Source organism: Euprymna scolopes, chromosome 29, assembly GCF_053919585.1.
Source record: "Euprymna scolopes isolate OS-2025 chromosome 29, ASM5391958v1, whole genome shotgun sequence".
Classification (NCBI taxonomy): domain Eukaryota; kingdom Metazoa; phylum Mollusca; class Cephalopoda; order Sepiida; family Sepiolidae; genus Euprymna; species Euprymna scolopes.
This window is the reverse complement of record NC_136510.1, coordinates 19,032,195-19,047,194: the sequence shown is the minus strand read 5'-3', so window position 1 is coordinate 19,047,194 and position 15,000 is coordinate 19,032,195. Positions and strand designations below refer to the sequence as shown.

Here is a 15,000-nt window from a genome sequence, read left to right as displayed (position 1 = left end):
GTCCCGGGAGAGATGAACTTTGAAAAAATAGAGACAGACAGACAAACGTAGTGAGTTTTATCAATTAGATTTACTATAGGAGACAATGAAAGTTTTCTCGAATGCACCCCTACAACATAATCCTCTGAAAACTCTAAATGTCCTATTTTATTAAATTTATATATGTACTAGCAAGGAGACCCGACGTTGTCCGGGAGTGAATGATGATCAACGAATGTTTCACACTCCCCTATTTTTATTGTTATCAAAACCGGTAAAATCACTTCTTTTTTCAATCAAATCGATTGACTGTTGGGGACCTATCGCGGTACAACGGGAGGATGCTTCACATGCCTCTGTATATTACCCACTATATATTGAATATATATGTGCCCCATCTTTAAGTGATCCATGGAAAGAGAATCCCCTTAAACTTCAAAGGCGTATATCTGACTGTTTTTATGAGTATTGTTTTTAAAAGTCGACTTAACAAGTGTCTGAATTCGGAAAATATCAGATTAAAAACATCGAGAGTGCGGTTTCGATTCTACTCCTTGATTTTTTAAATGAAATGAAAGAATATATTTTTCCTTTCTTTTAATTTTTTTAATAAAATGTAAATGTATATGTTGGTATATTCCGGTGACGACCTCGTCCAATAGGGAGTATCACCACAATACTCAGCACGTCCTGGTAGATTTCGGCTGTGATTCTTTCTAGAATAATAGGGGTTTGTTGGATATAACGCCAAAAATCCTGGCGGAGGAGGAAAACTTCGTATGCGTCGACATGTGAACTTCCTCTATCTCTTTAAAAGATCCACCTGTCCTTCTGCCTGTTGCTCGTCTGGTCCCGGTTGAAGTTCTTTTCATTAGAAAAGAACCTCAGCGTTCCATTGAACTTGCGCTTGTTCAGTAAAGCCGCCGCCTTGACCTTCCTTGACTCGACGGAGACACTAATGATGAGAATGTGGTAGCACTTAGGGTAGGAGGAGTAAACAATATCCTTCTCCATCATTCGGGTGACTGTCAACTTGTTGCAGTCCATGTCAGCGGTGAGCTCAGTGTAAATCTAACTTCCGAAATTTGATACACCTCTGTCTGTCTGTCTATCTATCTATCTATCTATCTATCGCCGTCTCTCTCTCTCTTTCTCTCTCTCTCTCTCTCTCTCTCTCTCTCTCGTTCTCTTTATCTCTTTCTCTAGCGTCATCAGCAGCTTTTGCCACCGGACACTATAAAAATATGGTTTCTCCATCTTTTCATGTCAGCGACGATCTTTGCATAACTCTCGCTTTCGGATTTTGATATCCATCCCCTCTCTCTCTCTCTCTCTCTCTCTCTCTCTCTCTCTCTCTCTCTCTCTCTCTCTATATATATATATATATATATATATATATATATATATATATATATATATATAGCTTTATCACTGGCGTCATCAGCAGCTTTTGCCACCGGACAAGGTATAAGACATGATTTGTTCATATTTCCTAACTGAAATGCATTTACTTTCGACAAGTGATGGCACCACGTGTCACCGACAGTCACTAACTAAGGTCACATAAAAACAAGAAGTGCTAATTTCTCGCGGGCGGTTTATCAATATTTTATGTATGGTGAATGATGTTTGGTCCATTACGCTGAAGTTTGAAAAAGCATTCTCAGGTTTGTCAGGCTTAAAGCTGAAAAAAGAAATTTTTTTATCGGTTTGCCTTTGAAATAGATTTTTTCATCACTAAACGCGCAGATTGAATGGACATGTGTTAAAATATCTTTTCCAGCTTCCAGATGGCAGCAAAGATCTTCTCCTGACTACATGCCCCAAGTCAACTTGCATCGGCACAATTGTACCTCAGGTAAGTAAACCACTCTACATCAATATGAACAAAACTTCTTTTTAGAACTGCCCGTCTGAGGAACTCTGTTCCGCTGGTCTGCTTCCCAGCTGACTACGTCCTCATAAATAATGTAGTTATTCAAAATTTTCACAAACGATTACAACGCTACGGTCTTAATGACTACCGTACACACATTAACCCTTATCCTCGAGTTTCCCAAGGGCCTTGATTTGTAGTTACTCCTTTGTAAAAAAAAAACACCTAATATTTGTAGTAAACTCAGTCTCTTTTATCTTTTATTTTGTAATCGATAGCTTTCTTCCTGAAAAATTAATATTTTTTTTACACAGAGGTCACCACTTATCAAGGCCCGGAAGCCACTCAGGGATAAAGGTTATTGCAAGTGCATTACGTTAGTGTGGAGATTTGATGAAGTGTTTACTTAAGGGGGCGGTTTATTAGGAATTTGTTAACGTTGGACTTGAACACATCCAAGTTGTAGTTAGGTGGGAAGCAGGTAGACGGAACAGAGTTCCACAGGCGTGCAGTTCTAAGAAAGAAGCTTTGTTCATGGAATCCACGTTTTGATTTAGGCACAGATAAAGAGTGGGGAAAATTTTTCACAGTGCATTCGGCTAGACGGGTGTTTTTCGTGAAAGATTGGCGAGGGGGGACCAGAGACTGGAGTTCAGACGAGCACCTGCCATGGAAATAACGATAAAACAAGGATAGGCTCGCAACGTCTCTTCTGTGGGAGAGAGGTTGCAGGGTAGAGAAAAGGACATCCCCCACTAAGCCACGAAGTCTATTTTGTACTCTGTCAAGGCAGGATAGGCTGTTTTTAGCAGCTCCTGTCCAGATATGGCAACAGTATTCCATCCTTGGACGTACTTGGCTTTTATATAGATAGAGAATTGCATCAGTAGTGAGATATCTTCTGGAGCCGTAGAAGGATCCCACCTTCTTTCCAGCGACCTTGGCAACAGATTTGATGTACGTGTTCCATTTTAGATCAGGAGTAAAGGTCAAACCCAGAAGCTTGTCAAAACACGGGGCCTCTCCCAGACGAGAGCCATCCATCCCAATTGATGCCAGATGGGGATCAGAGCGTTGATGATGTAAGGATAGGAGTTTGGTTTTAGACGCATTAAATGGTAACCAGCCACGTCTTCCCCCACTGAACCACGTGCTCGAGATCAGAGGAGAGAGAATCAGAGAAAACTTTGTCATTTAAAACCTTTGATGTGTTTCCGTAGATGGTCGTTTCATCAGCATAGATGTCAACGAATGATTTAAGTATGCGTTTAGGGAGGTCATTGATATAGATCAGGGAGATAGTTGGGCCCAGAATTGACCCCTGAGGGACTCCAGCATTAATACTGCAGGCCTCTGATTTTTGTCCATCGACCACTACTCTTATGAGCCTATCGGAGAGAAATGATTTAATGATTGAGAAAACATTTCCAGTTATACCGTAGCTGGAAATATTGTGAAGTAGACCCTTATACCATACCTTGTCGAAGGCTTTTGATATGTCAAGAGCAATTGCCCTAGAAAGGAAGCCTTTGTCAAGAGATTCACTAATCCTATGAGATATACCCGTCAGCACATCTGCGGTAGATCTTGTAGAGCGGAAACCATATTATGTGTCACTAAGAAGGTTGTTTCTGCTGGGGTGGTTGACTATTTCTTTATTTAATATGGATTCCAGCAACTTACTCATAACACACAGGAAACTTATTCGTCTGTGCTGAGAGGGAGATGACTTATCATCTGAATTCTTAAATACAGGGCAAACTGATGAGGTCTTCCAGCGAGTTGGAAAGCACTTCTCCTTAAGGCAGCGCTTAAACAGTTTCGTAAGTATGGGAGCAAGTTCTGGTTGAAGCTTTTTTAACACTATAATTGGGATGCCGTCAGGGCCAGTTGCTTTACTGGAATCAAGGTTCTTGATTAGCTTGGCGACCTCATGCACGGATATTTGTATGTTACCTAGCGTGTTCTGTGTTATAAGAGGAAATATGGGGAGTTGATGGCCTTCGTCGCATAGGATAGAATTAGCTGCAAAGTTCTTTGCAAATAGTTTGGCCTTGTCTGACGCTGACGAGATGACCTCTGGTCCATTGATAATGGTTGGGATAGAACGCACACTTCTGTTCAGGATCCTATTTGTTATTTGCCAAAATTGGTGGGAACCAAGCCGCTGATCAGCTACCTTGGATTTAACAGACTGGGCATATAGCTCGCTTGCATTTTTTATTACTCTTTTACAGTGGTTGATGGCAGTCCTGAAAGCAGCTTTAGTTTTAGTGCATCTATTACGTTGGTAGCTATGGAAAAAGTGATTTCTGTGCGCGATAGCAGCAGCACATATATTTTCATTCTAGTTATTCAAGGTTTTCTTTGTTTTTGTTTTGTTCAGATCGGAATTAATTTCAAATCGGAATTAATTTCAAAAGGCCGCCATTCAAAAAAAAAAAAAACGGAACGTAACTTTGTATTCGCCTATGTATACTTACTTGGCGTTGACTGGAACAAAATATTTTTTTTAACGGCATTGTTAAAAAAAAGAAAAGAAAAGAAAAGGAATGCCAGTGAATTTCATCGTTTTATCTTTTATTTTGTCATCGATAGTTTTCTTCCTGCAAGATCAATATTAACCGTAACTCTGTATTCGCCTATGTATACTTACTTGGCGTTGACTGGAACAAAATATTTTTTTAAACGGCATTGTTAAAAAAAAGAAAAGAAAAGAAAAGAAAAAGAAATGCCAGTGAAGTTCATCGTTTTATCGTTTATTTTGTCATCGATAGTTTTCTTCCTACAAGATCAATATTAACCGTAACTCTGTATTCATTCATACTGAATTACTTTCCTTACATTGAAAGTGAAAATAATATTTTCTAGAAAAAAAATAGCAGTTTATATTATTAAGTTTATTCGAATTACTGTTTTCATTTTGAGTTCTATTGGGCGGAAACTTTTACTTAATTCACGGGGGTAGCACTTCTCGTTCCGTCAGCCATGATCGAGTTGAATTTATAAGTAATTAAACCTTCAACTTCCGGAAGAGTGTTATTTAGAACTGAATTTTTCTTAATAATTTCTTCGTTAGGCTACGAGTCCATAAACGTAAAAGAAAAAAAAAACATGGCAGGTTTTAAATAGAATAGCAAATTGCCAGTAAATTTAACCACTTTATCGTTTCTTTGTCATCGATACCTTTCTTCCTAAAAAAATCAATATTATTTGTAATTCTATATTCATTCATATTCAATTATTTCCCTTATATTAAGACTGAAAAATTAGTATATCAAAGAAAAAAAATCGGCATGGTTTAAAATATGATAGTAAAACCGCACACAGTAGTGTGTTTAAGTACAACGTCGGGTAGTACAGCTAGTAGCTATAATTTCTTTTTAAATTCGTGGGTGTAATAAGTAATAAGTAATAAGTAATAAGTAATAACTAATAAGTAATAAGTAATAAGTAATAAGTAATAAGTAAATATATATTAGTGCAAGAAACACGAGGTTGTAGTGCATAAGTACAGTAAAGTTCATTATACACTGTTTTTTTAGTCGCATACAAGCGATTCTTATAAGTCACTCCGTCGGTTCGTCGGTCTGTCCGTAACACTTTTGTGCTTGGCCTTCGGTCCGGGATCAAAGTGTAGTATCTGTTCCGGCAGATGCTGCAAGCTATGACTAGCTATGACTAGCAAAGACCAGATGTGGGGGCAACCCCACATGCCTGACCTTTAACCAGCTCCCATTTCCCACCTCTCGGGAGCTGGTCCCCTTTTCCCTTCCCCCTCCCTTCACTCCTCACATTAAAAATTGGCCTTGTGCCTAATTTGCTCGGTGGGGGAGCAAATAAATACCATCTGTTCCGGCAGATACTGCAAGCTATGACTAGCTAGGACTAGCTATGACTAGCAAAGACCAGATGTGGGGGCAACCCCACATGCCTGACCATTAACCAGCTCCCATTTCCCACCTCTCGGGAGCTGGTCCCCTTTTTCCCTTCCCCCTCCCTTCACTCCTCACATTAAAAATTGGCCTTGTGCCTAATTTGCTCGGTGGGGGAGCAAATAAATACCATCTGTTCCGGCAGATGCTGCACTTAAGATAATTTGTACCAGTCAATGGAGGGGAAACCCTCTGTACTGGGACAATTATTATTTTTGGTAACCAGAGTGACCCCTTTTAGGGGAGCTGGTTTTTACCTCACATTAAAAACGGCCTTGTGCCTAATTTGCTCAGTGGGGGAGCAAATAAATACCATCTGTTCCGGCAGATACTGCAAGCTATGACTAGCTATGACTAGCAAAGACCAGATGTGGGGGCAACCCCACATGCCTGACCTTTAACCAGCTCCCATTTCCCACCTCTCGGGAGCTGGTCCCCTTTTCCCTTCCCCCTCCCTTCACTCCTCACATTAAAAATTGGCCTTGTGCCTAATTTGCTCGGTGGGGGAGCAAATAAATACCATCTGTTCCGGCAGATACTGCAAGCTATGACTAGCTAGGACTAGCTATGACTAGCAAAGACCAGATGTGGGGGCAACCCCACATGCCTGACCATTAACCAGCTCCCATTTCCCACCTCTCGGGAGCTGGTCCCCTTTTTCCCTTCCCCCTCCCTTCACTCCTCACATTAAAAATTGGCCTTGTGCCTAATTTGCTCGGTGGGGGAGCAAATAAATACCATCTGTTCCGGCAGATGCTGCACTTAAGATAATTTGTACCAGTCAATGGAGGGGAAACCCTCTGTACTGGGACAATTATTATTTTTGGTAACCAGAGTGACCCCTTTTTGCCTACTTTTAGGGGAGCTGGTTTTTACCTCACATTAAAAACGGCCTTGTGCCTAATTTGCTCAGTGGGGGAGCAAATAAATACTATCTGTTCCGGCAGATACTGCAAGCAAAGACCATATGTGGGGGAAACCCCACATATAAGACCTTGGTCAATGTAAGTGCAACCCTTCATACCAATTGTCACTATCCAGCTCCCCTACTCCCCGGGGAGTTGGTCCTCCATTTCCCCTTCACTCCTCACTTTAAAAATCGGCCTTGTGCCTAATTTGCTCAGTGGGGGAGCAAATAAATACCATCTGTTCCGGCAGATACTGCAAGCTATGACTAGCTCTGACTAGCAAAGACCAGATGTGGGGGAAACCCCACATGCCTGACCTTTAACCAGCTCCCATTTCCCACCTCTCGGGAGCTGGTCCCCTTTTTCCCTTCCCCCTCCCTTCACTCCTCACATTAAAAATTGGCCTTGTGCCTAATTTGCTCGGTGGGGGAGCAAATAAATACCATCTGTTCCGGCAGATACTGCAATCAAAGACCATATGTGGGGGAAACCCCACATATAAGACCTTGGTCAATGAAGGGGCAACCCTTCATACCAATTGTCACTATCCAGCTCCCCTACTCCCCGGGGAGTTGGTCTCCATTTCCCCTTCACTCCTCACTTTAAAAATCGGCCTTGTACCTAATTTGCTCGGTGGGGGAGCAAATAAATACCATCTGTTCCGGCAGATGCTGCAAGCTATGACTAGCTATGACTAGCAAAGACCAGATGTGGGGGAAACCCCACATGCCTGACCTTTAACCAGCTCCCATTTCCCACCTCTCGGGAGCTGGTCCCCTTTTTCCCTTTCCCCTCCCTTCACTCCTCACATTAAAAATCGGCCTTGTGCCTAATTTGCTCGGTTGGGGAGCAAATAAATACCATCTGTTCCGGCAGATACTGCAAGCTATGACTAGCTATGACTAGCAAAGACCAGATGTGGGGGCAACCCCACATACCTGACCTTTAACCAGCTCCCATTTCCCACCTCTCGGGAGCTGGTCCCCTTTTTCCCTTCCCCCTCCCTTCACTCCTCACATTAAAAATTGGCCTTGTGCCTAATTTGCTCGGTGGGGGAGCAAATAAATACCATCTGTTCCGGCAGATACTGCAGGCAAAGACCATATGTGGGGGAAACCCCACATATAAGACCTTGGTCAATGTAGGGGCAACCCTTCATACCAATTGTCACTATCCAGCTCCCCTACTCCCCGGGGAGTTGGTCCCCATTTCCCCTTCACTCCTCGCATTAAAAATCGGCCTTGTGCCTAATTTGCTCGGTGGGGGAGCAAATAAATACCTATATCTGTTCTAATTGTGATATAAAGTGGGGGATCACTTTTCTGTATTAATTTAATTTAAAATGATCACCCCTTTACAAACAGTCAGTCTCAAAGCCATTCAAGTCATTCTCCAGATCATTCAAGTTGTTTTTGAAGAATTCCAGTTATTTTTTAACCATTCAAGTCATTCTAAAGGTTATTTAATTCATCCTTAAGTTCATTAAAGTCATTCTAAGTCTAAGTTTTAAACCTCTTTTAATTTTCCTTGCAAATATCAATATTTATTACTAATTATTTATCTATACTATTAATAAAATTCTAAATGTTTATTTATTTATTTATTTATGTGTGTGTGAGTGCGTGTGTGTGCGTGTGTGCGCGCATATAAAACTTTCGAACGGATGCACCAAATTGAAAAAATTCTATTTTTTTCCTGAAAGGTGTGAGTCCCTAGATTGTTCTTATCTATATATGGTTCGTAACGAACAATTTGATTGTCACACAAAAAGACCGAAATAAGGGTTTGGGGGCCGTTCCATGCAATTGTCGAAAAAGTAACCTGCCCATGTAAACGGAATTTAGCACTGTCTGTAAGGAGACGCGGTAACATCTTTCGGCATACGAACAGGATTTGTGGCGCAATAGATAACGCATCTGGTTACGGATCAGAAGATTCCAGGTTCGAATCTGGTCGAGTTCGTAATAATTTTAATTATCATTTTATCCAACATTTACTCATTATCCTTGCCCTTAGTTAGGGTATTTTTGTTTTTTCAGTGATTTTGTTTTGTGCATATGGGAATTTCCCATATTCCAAGTTCACAGGGTAAGCGTTTATGGTAAGACGATGTTGAGTGTACTTGATGTTGAGTGTACTCGATTTTGTCTTTGACTTGGCGTTGCGTGTGCCGGACGCGGCATAGCCGCTAGTTATATATATATATATATATATATATATATATATATATATATATATATATATATATATATATATATGTGTGTGTGTGTGTGTGTGTGTGTGTGTGTGTGTGTTTAAAAAATAACGTTGAGAAACACTTTAACAAGACTTAAATTTATTTTTAGAAAAGGAAACACAAATAAAAGGTGAAAGTGCTTAATCCGCGGACTTTCGAAGAAATACTAAGTACAATGTCACAATTCGTTCATGCTGTCGTTTTCTTTTTCTTTTTTCTCTTTTTTTTTCATTATTTTCTTTTTCTTTTTTTCTCTCTTTTTTCAATTTTTTTCTTTTTTTCTTTTTGATTTGTTTTCTTTTCTTTTCTTTTTTAGATCGGCAATGCGTTTCCAAACAGCGAAGTAACTATAGAAATATCCACTCTTGATCGACCAAGGACCTATTTCCGCCCTGGCGTCATTCAACTTGATGTTTCAATATTACTGAAATTCTCCGTGCATTTGCCCAACATTTCAACCGTCGATACCTTCGGTGTTCGAATAGTAAGTATACATGGATTCATTTAGCATGTACATTTTTTTTGTTTTTCCTTTGAAAAACTCAATCATGTTCTGCTAAGTTAAATCCTCTAGAAAACAAAACAACCAAACCAAACACCATTAATAAATATTTGAAGATATTAAAAATGTGAAGATTGGAAACTTTTATCAAGGTGGCCGTAATCGACATTAAATAACTCGAAAAGGGTTGATATGTTTTAAAACAAAACTACCAAACCAAACACGATGAATAAATATTCGAAGATATAAACATCTTGAAACAATACCTTTTTTTCAAATTCAGCTGATTCGACATTAAATAATCCGAAAAACATTGATATGTCGAAAAATAATACAGGGTGACCCCCTCCCAAAGAAAAGCTAAATGGAGACCATCTAGAACATATGCTGTAGAACGGAGAAAAAAAGGGGCAAAGACCCTAGTGTTTTGATGTGATGTTTTGAATATAATAAACTTGTTATGACCAAAGTTTCATTTCATTCGGACAAAACACTAAGAAATGGGGCCTAATTAGAGTTGGGGTCCGTTTTTTGGGAGTCACCCTGATAAATATTTGAAGATATAAAGAACTTGAAGCATGAAAACTTTTTCCACTTACTAGACTCGGTATTAAATAATATGAAAAGAGTTGATATGCCGTAAAGCAAAGTAACCAATTACAATTTTAATCGCATTTATGCTACGAAAATCAATGAAATGCTTTATTTTAAAATCGTTATTTTGTAAAGTGAGTCAAAAGTCTTGCATATATCACATAACTAGAACAATCTGCAACTCTGGTTAATAATAATCATGTTAGGCAGTGCAATGGTGTATTATTGTGACACCATGTGGTCCCCGTCGATATCTCGCCGACTTCAACGTTGTGTACCCTGGATTTCTCCTTCGTCTTCTTTGCTTACCTTCTTATAGACGTATGGTCGTTGTTTCTCACGCTGACGGCTGTCGAGGGAAGGGAGTGCACGGATTCATAAGTAGGAAAATAAAATAACACAGATGCAACAAATAAAAACACGGAGCCCGACACTTTTTTTAAACAGTGGTTGGGCTCTGGGTTCGTGTGCGATACCATGATGGGAAACTGTCCTCTAAGCGCTAAGCGCTAAGATTCAGCCGTGCGAATGAGACACCGCCAATAATGTAGAAATAATCTAAGCGGGGTGTTGTCTCGTCGTCTCTGTCCCTGTGACACGCTTATTTCTGTAAATTACAAAGTTAAGTTAAAAAGTAAACAGTTAGCTGAGGGAATATTAATCTCTCTCTCTCTCTCTCTCTCTCTCTCTCTCTCTCTCTCTCCCAATTTTCTCTAAATAAAATCTTGAAGTAAACCTAGTGAACGTCTTATTGTGCCGTCTTTCTTCATAAAATGAAGCTTGTTTCTATAGTAACCATTAGACTTAAATCATTATTATAAAAAATTATAAAAAGTTGATTATAAAAAGAGATTACGTATTAAGATATTTATTTTGTCTTTTTTAAATGTTACACTTAGTCTTACGCTAAACCATTCATGCTGTATAAATCATGAAAAGACGAATTTACGATTGTGCGATCGCTTTGTGACGAAGTTACCGGCTCCTCCGTTAAATGATCAAGCCAGGACACGTGCGCATATTGACGACTCACGTGTCGAGTTAATACTGATCAGTATTTAAGCCGTGGCGTGAGCATGACATTATAGAATGGAGTGCATATGCAAAAAGAAAGAGAAGAAAAGGGAAAAGACGCGTGGCGATTTGAAAGTGTATGTCTGACAAGCACGCGAATTTCCTCCTACCTCTTTGAAAGCGAGTCGGCCGACCTGTGGGTTTTAGGGATAATTACTGCAATACAACATCTGATTTCAGCTAAAAGCAAAGGGTTGGTATATGACGAGAAAGAGAAAGAAAGAGAAACCCTATCATGTCGTGTTGTAAATACGTGTTGACGACTTGTGTGTTGAACGCCAGAAATAAATTACGTCTTTCTTTCACCTAAAAAGTTCGTGTCAAAGTTTTGTTTTTTCTTTCTTTTTAAGAGTAGTAACAGTGTTACTGCTTCTTACTGTTATATACAATAAAAAAGCTGTAATTTGTTATTATTTTTACAAAGAAAAAAAACTTTGTCGCGAACGCTTTACGTCGGTGGATATTTTGAATTTCGAGGGTGTTACATTAAATACATGTCTGGTGGCAGATGGAAATTGGCTCTGTAATAATAAATACGAAATTGCATGAATTATAATCTGTTTAAGCGTATTTCACGATCATACAAGGTCGGACGCTCTGCCCCGCGCCCCTGCTAGTCTAAATAAATACGTGTAGTTATTATTATTATTTAACTGAGGCAGTTTTAATAGAAGAAATCATTATGCTATTTCAAACATCCCTAAGTATAACCTGATTTTCATAAAGAAATGTTTCTATAGGTTGTGTTTTGACTATATAAGTATTCAGGAAAATGGGAAGCAATCATAGGCTATTTTGGACATCCGTAGCTTATAAAAGTACGATTTTTAATCAACAAAAGGTTATAATGATTAGGCATGCATGTTTAAAAAATTTGTTCATGTTTAAAAATACACCAAAATATTCTACGCTGATTAAATATTTTATTAACTATGAAAATAATCAAAATAAATGCATAATCAAACACAGAAAAAAAATGTTTTATAATCTTCTGCACATCCAGCGATTGAGATGATAGGGGTTAAGGGTCAGCTCTCTGAAACGCTAGAAAAAAAGATGTCAAATTGTTGGATGAAAATTGCGCTACGTGTTCAACAATGTTCTGAGCAGTTCGTGGCGGGAAAGTAGCTAAACCACACGTGCTCACAATGTAGAAATCTTCCTCGACAAATTTCATCGAGACCTGTCCGTACGTCGACCATTCTTTAAGCTAAGTAAGAATATTTAACAAGGAATTAATTTTAGCTTATTTATATATATATATATATATATATATATATATATATATATATATATATATATATATATATATAAGAAATTTATTTTTTGTCTCTCGCCGTGTGAACAAACCTTCCTTCCCAATAAAACCTTAAAAACTGCCAACAAATCTCTTTGTATTTTTATATATGTGTTTATTGCATGAATTAAACATCTACTAGACAACGAACAATACGGATCAACTACGCACACGTTAAAAACAACGATGGAAAAGAATGAAGACCAGACCGTACGTAAAATAAAGACCTTTTTAATTGATTTGTGCTTCTCACTGGCGATAATATATGGATGCATGAGTACGCGTGAATGAAAAAAGACAATGTGTTTTCTATGCGTTCCATCTTTTAGCGTATAGTTCATTGTACATTCCTTTGTGTATGAAAACATTACATTACGTTAAATATTATCCAAGAAGTTGTATAGCCATAACTTCGGCATTTTATTATAAAATGCTTTGGAACTTGATAAATTCGTTTTTTTTTTCTTGTTTTTTTTTTCTTTCTTTTTAGAACGTGAAATCGGATTTGACAGCAAGAGTGAATAATAGCATTCTTTACTACAGTGTCACGAATATAAGGTAAGCACAAAACACAATATTGGTCTCCATGAAAGGGTTAGGGTAAAAGTTAGGGTTAGGGTTAAAGTTAAGGAAAATTAAATTCATAATCCAACTATATTTCCTCTTCTTCACTGCAACCGCTCTCTCACAAGCGTGATCTTGCTAGTTTCAATATTTCTATAAATTCTATTATGACATATGTTCTTCAGAATTGTCTGATCTATTTCCTGCTTCCTTTGTTCCAGCTCGTTTGACTCGTTAGTCTATTAGTCTCCATCAATTCGCTGTTTTAATACCTCGTTGTAATACAGCCTCTTATTCCAGTAACTTCTTTCCGAGAACTGCAAGTTCATGGAACTTGTTCCCTGCTGACTGTTTTCCTCCTACCTACAAGCTTAGTATTTTCAAGATTAACGTCAATAGGCATTTCCTGCCTTTGCGATAATCACCTTTCGTTCTTGTTAGCTCCTTACATCAAGTGGCTTCATGTCCTGCCTCAAGCAATTTCCATAAATAAATTTTTTACAAAATTAAACTTAAGTCGATATCTGACTTGTCTAACAAGTTTCAGTCATGAATGAGTGACAGATTTTATTTTCTCGCTATTCAGTCACATTGGATCCGTTAGACAGGGTCCCAAAAGTGTTTCAAATGTAATAGGTCCCGCACTATCGGTCAAGCTCCAACCTCTGTCGCATCGTCGCAGTGTTGCATCCCTGTGCCTGTTTTTTTCGATTTCCCGACTAACCTGATAAGCAGCAAAATCCCACCCTTTACTGTTCAGACCCTTAGATGTCGGAAAGCCTTTTGTTTTAATAGTTTCTTCTTTGACTGTACTGACATGCAGAAGTTCAAATGTAATGTGAATAGAAATCTCGCTACTCAACTATCCACAATCCTATGATAGACAGGACCACAAATAGTACCCCCTTACGTCTAAGTGCCTATACACATTGTTTGTGGTGAAAAAAAAGTATTAAAAAAAAATGGGGACACTTTGGTAATCATTTCATGGGTAAGAAGTGTGTTATTGAAAGGACTTCATAATCATCAAAGGTTTACATCCGATATTTTGATCTGTGAATTTATCTCGATGATAATGTTTGTCAAAACAATCCCAGACAATTCCTGAACCGAAGACGGTGAGGACGGACGAAATCTGGTCAGTGCCAAAATAAGAAGTACGGGATGCCTTCAATAAGTTTCCAGACTTTTTTCGTATGGCCACTTTTCTTGATAGTACACATATGAAACTCTAGTCCCTTTAAAGTAATCTCCTCCGACTGCAATGCACTTGTTGTGCCGTTCTAACAACTTGGAAGGCCCCATAGAAGTCCTCTTGTGTGAGCTTATTAATGACTCTCGTCACAGCATCTTTTATCTCCTTAGTTGTCTCATAACGACAGTCTCTAAGTTTTTCCTTGAGCTTAGGGAATAACCAAAAGTCACAGGGAGCAAGGTTTGGACTATAGGGAGGGTGAGGAACTGTCTTGATACCCATCTTGGTCAAATAGTCTGTGATCTTCTCTGAGCACCCTTGGGGGAAACTTTCCACAAAGCTTCCACATCTTCAGTTCGTCGCGAATAATTGTGTGTACATCCTGACATTACACTGTGCACTTATTTTCTCTTTAGACACACGACGGGCCTTATCGATGAAATTCTTTATTTGGCCAATCAACTCTGGTGTTCTGACTTCCTTATTTTCCCACAATTCTCATCATCCTCACAGACTCCCTGCTTTCCTTGAACCTCTTATACCACTCAAAAACTGATCCTTAACTCATACAAAAGCAGTCTGAAGCATTCCATACGTTTCTGTGTCATTTTTTCCAAGTTTAAAACAGAATTTTATCGCATATCGTTCTTCTAAAATATCCTCATGTCCAGATTGCATTTTTGAAATTCACCAGCTGTGACAATCAGGATTTAGTAGGGTGTATTTCAATTCCTGTTGTAGTTGTTCCTTTGAACCTGAAATCATAAAAAGTGGTCAATAATCTCATAAGATTTATAGCAATAACATACTGAATTTTCAAGAGTCGACGATAATTTTAAA

The 15,000-nt window shown here is 38.7% G+C and overlaps 1 protein-coding gene across 3 annotated transcripts in view; it reads left to right on the top strand.

The window, feature by feature from the left end:
• LOC145252377 (bactericidal permeability-increasing protein-like) overlaps window positions 1–15,000 on the top strand; it is a 103,087-nt gene that overhangs the window by 78,364 nt on the left and 9,723 nt on the right. For all 3 annotated transcript variants that reach the window (XM_080111775.1, XM_080111776.1, XM_080111774.1), the window contains 3 exons: window positions 1,763–1,837; window positions 9,251–9,418; window positions 12,892–12,959. In XM_080111775.1, the coding sequence (XP_079967901.1) occupies window positions 1,763–1,837; window positions 9,251–9,418; window positions 12,892–12,959 (311 nt within the window). The remainder of the gene's footprint in view (window positions 1–1,762; window positions 1,838–9,250; window positions 9,419–12,891; window positions 12,960–15,000) is intronic.